Source organism: Pteropus vampyrus, unplaced genomic scaffold (assembly GCF_000151845.1).
Source record: "Pteropus vampyrus isolate Shadow unplaced genomic scaffold, Pvam_2.0 Scaffold371, whole genome shotgun sequence".
Taxonomy (NCBI): domain Eukaryota; kingdom Metazoa; phylum Chordata; class Mammalia; order Chiroptera; family Pteropodidae; genus Pteropus; species Pteropus vampyrus.
In genome coordinates this window covers 71,119-80,753 of record NW_011889152.1, presented here as the reverse complement: position 1 = coordinate 80,753, position 9,635 = coordinate 71,119, and the positions used below count along the sequence as shown (strand labels likewise).

Below are 9,635 nucleotides of genomic sequence, written 5' to 3'. Positions count from 1 at the left end.
GGTTCCCGGGGAGAGTCCCCACCCTCGGGCCTGGACGTGGGCTGGCCGCTGCCGGACGGCGGGGCGCGTCTGGACGTGTGTGTCCCCTCAGGGAGCAAGCCCTGCTGAAGGCGCGCGTCGTGGACCGGGACACGGAGGCGTGGCAGCGGGACCCCGTCTTCTCGGGCCTGCGGAGGGTCGGAGGTTTGGATGTGTCCTTTGTGAAGGGCGACAGCGTCAGCGCCTGCGCCTCCCTCGTGGTGCTCAGCTACCCTGAGCTCGAGGTAACCCGCGCGGCACGCCGGCCAGCGGCCACCCCGCTCTCCGTGAGGCGGGGCTCGGGGCCAGGGGACAGTGTCCGGTAGGGTTCCATCAATAGACTGGGGAGTCTGAGAAAAACGAAAGGACAGAGAGCAAAAACTAAAGACCCCGTGACTTAGGTCTGAGTGAACTCATGGTCTTTACCACACGTCGACTGTCATCTGGGGTCCCGTCTCAGACCCGCAGCGACACATCTCAAGTGGCCCAAGCTGGAAACCACTGTCTTCCAGACGCCTCACGCCCAGTCACACACTGGCTCTGCGTTTTTGTTTTTCTGCCTCCTAAATGTCGCTGGAGTCAGTCTCCTTGTCTGCATTCCGGCCGCCTTTTCCCGGGCTGTGCCATGGTCACTCCTCCTGGAGGTGACAGCAGAATCTTCGCTGGGCTCCGGCCTCCAGGATTGCCCTTGGTGGGTCCATCTCCATGTTGCCAGCAGAGTGATTTTCCTAAAAAGCAAGTGCGATCATGTCACCACCTACTTCACTTAAAACACGTCTGTGACGTCACGGTAAATAAAGTTTACACACACTAACAAGGCACAAAGGCCTCTGCTGAACGTGACACTGTAGGCTCGGCTCTCACCACCACCCACTCCCCACTCTGAGGACTTTGGGTCCCTCAGACGCACCATGCTGCATCTGCCTGCCCGACCTTTGCAGTGGCGTTTCATCTCCTGGAACATTCTTCGCCTAGCTCTCTTAGGTCCTCCAGTAAGCAGCCCCCCCCATCCCCTCCCACGAGATAAGTTGCTCCCGCCACCCTCTTTCCTCTGGTCACGCTGGAATAGAATTAGCCTGTCCGACCCCCCACCAGAGTGGAAGGAACCGGATGTGTTCCTTCCGGTCGTAGCCTGGGTACCTAGCTTCACGCACGATATGTAGAAGACACTTGATTGACACACGAACGAACGAATGATGTGCCCAGGATTCTTTGGGAGTCGACAGCTCAGGAAGCCTTGGCTAAAAAAGAACGGGCCAAGGAAACCTTGCTGTGTGGCTTCAGAGTCCCCCTCACCCACCTTCTGCCCCCAGAGGCGGCACCTCCCTGCCCCAGTCCTTCGCACTGTGCTTGGAAGGTTCCTCCAATCAGTTCAGCAAAGACGTACTGAGCGTCTGCTCTGTGCTGAGGTCTGAACACGGTGGTGAAGGAACCAGGGTCCCTGCCCTTGGCGGTCCCCTGGCCAGCGTGTTGGATGGCTCTGAGGAGGAACGGCACAGGCTCAGTAGCCAGGCCGCGTGGCTTCCTACCTCGGCTCAGCCACTTCAACTTCTCTCCTGGGACCTCCTTTCCTAACCGGGCGGGCGAAGTATAGACAGGGAACTCAATAGTTGTGATCGCGAGGGAGATCACGCCCAGAAAGCCGTTACCAGAACCGGCGACGGCAAGCTCTCCAGGAACATGTTAGCCACCAGGGGTTCTGAGGATGGCACCTCCCTGGCCGCCCAGTTAGCCACCCTCCTCTCTGTCCCAGGCCTTTATCCCGTGCGTGGGCTGTGCCAGTTCTTTTCCCGGCATAGCGAAGTCACTGGCCTGCACGCCACAGTCCTCACTAATCGTCGGAGCTCGAGGCTCATACCACACCGCTTTTGTAACCCCAGCCCCGAGCAAGGGGCCTGCTACTTGGCCGTCGTCACCTTTGGTCACCCTGGGCCGTGGAAGCTTAGACTAGGAAAGGGTCCTGGAAGAGTCGCCCAGCGGCTCCCAAACACCCATCCGGAGTTCCGTGCAGTGAGTGTCCAGGGAATGTTGAGATGCAGACGCCACAGGTGGACCCGGAGGCACAGCGCAGATTGGCGCTTGCCGAGCGCTGGGGCGCAGGACCGCTGGAAGGGACCACTGACGGGTGCAGGGTTTTATTTGGGATCTGGAGAATGGGCGCACATTCTCAGGCCAGTGCGGCTGATGAAAACTCTAGGATGAGGGCTGCCGACCCTGTGCTCTGAGTAGGTCCCTTACCGTTGTGATCGCGTAGCACAGGGCCACCCTCTCCCGTGCTGCGCAGGGACTCCTCGCTCCAGAGGCCCGTGCAGAGCCGCGTGGGGAGGGAGCGGTGCGTGGAAAAGCTCGCCGGCTGGGCCCGCCGTTCGGGCCGGTTCCTACCTCCAGGCCTGCGCCCCCACGCCTCCCGGTTCGCACAGGGCCTCTTCACACCCCACTCGCTGGGCTTCCTGACGCCGGCGGCCTCAGCGCGTTCCTTTCGGAACCTCCCCTCCCTAGGGACCCAGTCTCTCTGTAACCCAGAAGTGACTTCGGCCCTTTTCCGCGTTGTCTCGAACCGGTTTGCGGGGAACTGGAGCTGCCTTTCTTGTGACGGCCTCTCTGGAGACCTGGCCTTTTCCTCCCGAGGCCTCTTCCAACGTAAGACGGTGCTGTCCTTGTCCCCGTTACACTAAACACGGTGCTGGCGCTTCATCGTCTTTGGGCCTCCGCACAGCCCACCGCGGCTCTGACTTAGAAGGCGGCAGCCCGAGGGGGGCCGGGCACAGGCAAGGTGGCTCCCCGGCCACATTCACAGGGTGATCGCCTCGTCTTTTCTTGTGCCTCCTTCCCAGATAGGTGAGGCAGAGAAGGGGGACAGGGAGCTGGCAGTGAGGACTGGTGGGCGAAGGGCTGCAGCGTGCGGGGAGTGCCCCGCCCGGTGACCTGGCCACCTGGTGACAGGTGCTGTATGAGGACTGCCGCATGGTCAGCCTGACGGCCCCCTACGTGCCCGGCTTCCTAGCCTTCCGAGAGGGACCCTTCCTGGTGGACGCAGTGCGGCGGCTGCAGGAGAAGGAGCCCCACCTGAGTCCCCAGGCAGGTACCTCCCAGGGCCACTGGAGGCCACTCGTGGCAGGGAGAGGCCTCAGGAGCTTCCTGGAGAAGCCGCGCTTTGCCCTGAGGGATGGGAGTGGGCCTGTAAAAAGCTGGCCTCGGCATGGCGGCCCCACCTTCCCTGCTCCAGGATGTCCACGCCGGTGGGCAGTGGGCAGTGCCATGACTGCGACTTTCCCTGTGACTCTTCCAGGTTCTTCTCGTTGATGGGAATGGGGTGCTCCACCCCCGAGGTAATCCTGCTCCCGAGAGACTGGGCCCAGGAGGGCCATGGGAGAGGGGTCCAGGGCGGGCGCTTCCGACAGGCCCTCGCAGGTCGCCTGCACCGTGCTCCAGCCTGGCCTGACAGCACCTCGGGCCTGCTTTCCTTGTCGGGGCCCACCAGGAAAGAACGCCGGCTTCTCTTCACCCCCGTTCCTGCCTGCCCCCATGGCCTCCCCCTAGGCCCTTCGCCCACCTCAGGCGCCATTGTTCAGTCTAGACCAGACCACCACCAGAAGTCATAGGCTGGAGCTGAGCTGGCCTGTCCTGCTCGTGCCCGCCCAAACCAGACGGAAACAGACAGGGGTTCCCATCCCCGTGGGCCCTGGGAAACCTGTGCCCTGACTGCTGGGGCCTTGGCCCAGGGCGGACCCGAGGGAGACGCGCTGCTTCGGAACCCGGGGTCCGGTGGAGGAGCGTTGGGCCTCTCAGCTGCTGCTCTGGGAGCCCTTGGGTCCAGAACTAAAGGGTGGACATGCGCCACCCTGGACACTCGGGACCAGCAGGCCGCCCGGCCCCCAGGCACTGCATTTTGGGGCGGGGGCGTGGACAGAGATCCAGAAGCCAGACAGTGGCCGCAGAGGAGAGAGAAGGCTGAAGGTGCTAGAAAGGAAAGGCGAGACGGGGCGAGGTCCTGCGAGTGTGCTGAGTGGGCGCCTAAGTGCTCAGGGAGAGGCGTCCTCCGCCCAGCCTGACAGCCCCGCGAGGTCAGGGCCACACCCAGGGTCAGGCTGAGCCTGGCAGTCCCGTCGCCCCAGCCCTTGGCCAGTGACAGGCCTCTGTTCACTCGGGGAAACTCGCTGAGGTTCTAGTTTGTCCCCAGTCCCCATGCCATCCCCAGACTGCATGGCTCAGTGTTCCCCACCCCCCTCACTCCTCCATCCCCTTAGGCTTCGGGGTGGCCTGCCACCTCGGTGTCCACACAGACCTGCCCAGCATCGGGGTGGCCAAGAAACTCCTGCAGGTGGACGGGCTGGAGAACAATGCCCTACACAAAGAGAAGGTGAGCGCAGCCCAGACAGTGCCAGCCCGGGTCGGCCCCGGGGACAGGCACCGGAGAGCACCGAGCTCCGGGGTAGCCTTGCCTGTCGATGTTCTCATCCCTGCCCTGGGCCCCCCGTGTGTTCCCCGTGGGTGCTGGGCCCTGGACATGGACACGGGCTGTGCCCTGGACATGGGGTCCACTCACGGGACGGGTGTGAGCACAGCTGTTGCCGCTCAGCCTCACCTGGGCGCAGCACGTGCACGGAATCGGGCCCGCCTCACCTACAGCTGCTCGCGTGATAAAGACAAACAGGCTCCACCGAGAAGAGATGCTTTTCTGAGCTTTCCCTGTTTCCCAGATACGCCTGCTGCAAGCTGGAGGAGACGCGTTCCCTCTGACGGGAGGCTCCGGGGCCGTCCTGGGCATGGTGAGTCAGCAGGGTGCCGGCGAGCACCATGGACTTGCGTGCGCCCGTGTGCGCGCACCAGACGCCGGCCGAGGCTCCCCCTCTTCCTGCCCCTCTGCCCAGCCTCGGTGTGCCCTGCGCCTTGATTTCCTCTTGTGTCCATGCTCACCCACTCTGTCCCAGGGCAGGCAGCAGGAAGGTGCCCAAGGGTGCTGCAGGTCCCCCAGCCACAGAGGTCGCCCCAGCGCCCCGACCTCACCTTCTTTGTCCCAGGCCCTGAGAAGCCACGACCACAGCACCAAGCCCCTCTACGTCTCGGTGGGCCACAAGATGAGCCTGGAGGCCGCCGTGCGTCTTATCCGCAGCTGCTGCAGGTTTCGGATCCCAGAGCCCGTGCGCCAGGTGGGTGGGCCAGTGCACAGGCTTGCTCGTCCCATGCCCTTGGCAGGCCATCTGGGGCGCAGGCACGGTGACACGAAGACAAGTCTGCCAGCACCTGCAGGACAGTCTGGTCGGGCTGCACTGGGCCCTACTGGGAGAGGAGGGCACTGGAGGACGCAGGCCTGGGAGCTCGGCCTGGGGCCCTGCCCTGCCCGGGCCCAGGCGTCTGCTGTGCTCCTGCCCGCAGTCCCTCAGCTTCCTGCGTCTGGTACCAGGGCCACTGGGAGAATCAGCTGATGTCAGTGCAGGTGGCCGGTTCCGGGGCCCTGGTTCTGCCTCACAGGTCCCAGGGAGCCTTGTCACCCTGCTGCCCATAGCCACCGCCACCTCCTCTGGGCCTGGGACTTACGCTGGCGGCTGATGTGCAGGCGGCCTCCAGGTGGCAGCAGCAGGCCACGCAGCACAGCTCTCAGCCCCCGCGGAGGGCCGAGGCCTCCAGGGTGGCTTCTGGGGATGGACCCGCTAAGTGTCCACCAGCCTCGGCCTCCCTCTCTCCCCATCCAGGGTTCGGAGGTATGTGGGTTCCCGAGCTTGTGACATGTGTTCTGGCTCCAGGAGGCCTTTCCTTCTCCATTCCCAGCCACCTTGGAGAAAACGCAAGAACTTTTCCCAAGCCCTCAGAGCCAGGGACCAGGGGAGGTCTCTGTCCCTTCGTCTTCTCACCTGGCCTCAGAGCAGACAGTGGCCCCCTCGTCGCCATGGGGGGAGAGCCCGTAAGGTGCCTTGGGTATCTTGGAGGCGAGCAGGGCCTGTGTGTCTAGCCCTGGAGAAAAGACTGCCGAATTCCTGGGCCTACACTCTCAAGAGAGAAATGCCGGTCATCTGTTCCCAGGAGCCCACGGTCCCTGTCACTTCTGGGATTGCGACCCCATCTAGCAGCTCCGGCTGTCTGTTGGTCTGTTTTCTTCTTGGGTCCAGGAGTCTGTCAATACTGTCCTCCTGACTCTGTGTCCAGGGCAGGGTAGAGGACTGGTCAGTGCCTGCTCCCTCTCCATGTTGTCCATAGGTCCCCCACCCCAGGCCACTGAGCGGGCCCCTCGCCCTAAGGCTTGTCCTTCCACCAGTGCCAAGCCTGGGCTCTGCCCTGCCAGGCTGGGTCAGGCCACTGCGGGGGAAGGCAGGCACCGCCTCTCGCTTCCCTCCCGGGGTGCCTTCCCACAGAACACCTCACTGCCCACCCCGCCCGCTCGGCTGCTCACCCTGAGGCAGAGGCGGTCTGGGGGACTTAGCTGTCATGTCGTGGAGTCGTGCAGTCAAGTGGGGCTAAGCCCATCTGAGCTGGGATCAAAAGCCTCCTTGAGGCCAGGCACCCCGGATGGGCAGTCATCATATGGGAGAGCCCAGCGGCAAGGTCCGGAGATGTCCCTCCCCTGGGATCTGCCTTGACTCCAGCCCATGGCCCACATTTGTTATCATTGCAGTGACTTTACAGAACTTTTCGTAGATATTTCTCTAGAGTAGGGCCACAGCTGACACTACATGGGGAGACAAACAGTGACCCAAAAGTGAGGACAGGTAAGCTGGGCTGAGGAGAGCTGTGAAGAGGGTTTTAGCAGAGGGACCTCTGGCTCATGCGAAACCTACAGGGAAGGACCAGCTGTAAACTGACGAAAGGCGAGTGGCCCCAGCTGAAACCTGGGAGGGACCTAGGACCCCCCCACCTCAGGCTGTTCACGCAGACACTTGGAGGACCTGATGTCACAGGACCTGGACCAGAGGGCCTGGCTTTCCGTCCCCTACACACTCCTGGGACTGTCACCCCTGGTCTCGAAGGCCGGGCCTGCGATGGCCTGAGTCACCTTCTGGGCTTTTTCAGGAGGGAGCGACAGCAGGTGGGGCTCGTTCAGAGGCCAGCTCAGGACCCCAGCCACCACCCCTCACTCGAGCCACCCCTCTCCCCAGGCCGACATCCGCTCCCGAGACTATATCCGCAGGACCCTGGGAGGCCCCGGGCCCCCCCGCACAGGGGCAGGAGAGGTGAGCGCTGGGCTGGGCAGTCGGTTAGGAGTCCTCGGCGATGCCCACCTGGAGTTGTGTCTGGGGACTCGGCCTCCTCTGCCGCAGTGTGCCCTGGGCCAGGCGGGGGACAGTTTATCTGAAGGGACAGGAGGGTCGAGTCAGCCAGATGAGGGCCTGAGCGAACACCATCTCCCCCAGGAACTCCAGGAACCCCCAGAGCCCACCCCCCGCAGGTGAGCTCCATCTGCTTGGGCTACATACTTGTGAGGTGCTGGGGTGAGGCCCACAGGGCTTGGGGGGTCCGAGGGGCCAGCTCGCCTCCTGGCTGGGTGACCAACTGTGTCATTCACAAGGTCTGAGCCTCGGTTTCCTCGTCTGTGTGGCGGGGACAGTGATTCCTCCTCTCCCGGTTCCTGTGAGAAAAGCCGACGTGCGTAGTCAGCACCTGCAGTGACTGGTTATTTAATCTTGACGGTACTGTGCCGTGACAGGCCCTGCGACCCACTTTGCAGATGGGGAAACTGAGGCAGAGCATTGCTGAGTAGCCGACGGTTTCAGTTGGCAGCCTGGGTTCCGAGCCTGGCCTTTGACCCCCAGCCAGGGACTTGGCCCCACCCATTCTCCAGGGGCATTACCTGTGGCCATCAGAGGCCTGGCTAAGCCGTTTTGTGAATGGGGGAAGGTGTGGCAGGGCCCCCAGAGCTCTCCTGGGGGTGGGGACTGGCCACCCGCAGCAGGCCGACCTGGCCTGGGCCCTTATAGCCCCTGAGGGTCCAGATCAGTGCAGCCTCCAGGGACCACGTGGTGAGCAAAGGGGACTCCAGGGCTTGATGCTGCTCCTTCTCCATATCCTTACCAGGAGCCAGAAAGCACAGAGGCCAAAGACATACCCCCAGGGAGGCTCAGAAGAGCCCACCCACAGCCGCGGCCCCAGGACACATCCGGAAGCCTCACCTAGGCGCCCAGGAGCAGTAGGACAAGGGCCAGGGCTGGAGCTGGAAACCCTGAAGACTGGCCACCTGCCACCTGCTCCAGCCTCAGAACTGGCACGAACCCCAGGGGCTCCTCTATAGGTATCGGGGCAACCATCCCTGAACAGCACGCCCAGGCTCCAAGGACACAGCGGGCACAGTTCCGATGGACCATGTGGCTGCCCCTCCTCCATGATCACGGTCAAGCGGCCTGGAGCAGCCTCAGCATAAGACGGACCTCGTGCCAAGGAGTGCCAGGCCCAGAACAGTGTGGTGGGAATTGCGGGCTCGTGGGGGCTGGGTGTTTTCGTTTCTTCTGAAGGTGCACTGGTGGCTAGCAGCAGGCAGGCCGTGCATATGTCCACAGCTGCTGTTCCGTCTCTTTTGGGTACATGTGCCGCTGATGGGGATTTTGCTTTCCGTTCATTTTTAAACCAGCAGCCTCACCGAGCTGCTTATGCCCAGACCCAGGAGTGTCCGAGCTGGCGTTGGCCACTGTTAGGCTGGGTCCCTGGCTGCCCAGCCCGCCTTCCAGGCTGTTGCTGCTGGCGCAGCTGGGCCGGAGTGAGGGAAGACATCTCAGCCCGGAGAGGGCCTGAGGGTAGGGGACGCGCAGGGCAGTCCTCACAGGGTCAAAGGCCCAGAGCTCCACCTCCTGTCCTGCCAAAACAGCACCCCCCACTGCCCGCCTCCTTACCCAGAGGCCTGCTGTGCGAAAAGTTCTGTGTCCCTGTCCTGGCCACTTCTCAGCTCGGGCTCCACCCACAGCCCCAGCCCTCGCCCACCAGCTCTCCCTCCAGCCCCCCATGCTCACTAAGGAGCCTGGAATCTGCTGAAAGGAGGCCTTGTCCTTCACCCTGCCTCCCAAGAACGGGCTGGGCATGGGCTGGACAGCCTGGGACGGAAGCCCGGGAGGCCGGCGCATCTGCCCCTCCTGTGTCTTCGTGATGAGAAGGGGGCTCTCCAGGGCCCGGACCCTGGGAGGAGCAGAGGGGACAGTGGGCAAGGCAGACTTGTTTGGGCCAGTGGTGCTGTCCCCCTTCCCCTCGAGCCCCTGCAGCCCCTCTGTGAGGCAGGGCTGGGGCTGCCTCACTCCATGCAGCAGCCCCTATTCAAGGCATGCCAGTTGATGCCAGGTGCAGAGGGCCTGCTGGGCCACCAGGTGCTTACAGGGCTCCACTCAGTGGCCCGCTGTGGGGAGCAGGTTCCGCCGTGGTCCACGGTGCCTGCGAGGGGACTCCCGTAGGCCAGAGTGACCGGCTCCCGACCTCCCACCCTGCTCGCGCTGCCCCCCCAGATGCCCCCTGACCCTCTTTCTCACTCCCCCAGTCCTGGGGCTGAGCCCCCAGCTCATCACAGTGGGGCTGCAGGGGGCGCCACAGGGCCCCCTGCCTGGAGCCCCTCGGGTGCACAAGATGGAGCTATCTCTACCTGCAGCCTCCTGCTGCCTGGCCTTGGCAAAGCCAAGGTGACACCTGTCCTGCCTTATCACACAGCT

The 9,635-nt window shown here is 63.5% G+C and overlaps 1 protein-coding gene across 1 annotated transcript; it reads left to right on the top strand.

Moving 5' to 3' along the window:
- Window positions 1-2: 2 nt before the first annotated feature.
- Window positions 3-8,603, top strand: ENDOV (endonuclease V; the record flags this gene model as incomplete). The annotated part of the gene is made up of 9 exons (XM_023523010.1): window positions 3-263; window positions 2,962-3,096; window positions 3,308-3,347; window positions 4,266-4,378; window positions 4,719-4,787; window positions 5,040-5,168; window positions 7,110-7,184; window positions 7,365-7,399; window positions 8,026-8,603. Coding segments are annotated over 9 exons (1,071 nt in total), but the record flags the coding sequence as incomplete, so codon positions are not given.
- Between the last annotated feature and the right edge of the window lie 1,032 nt (window positions 8,604-9,635).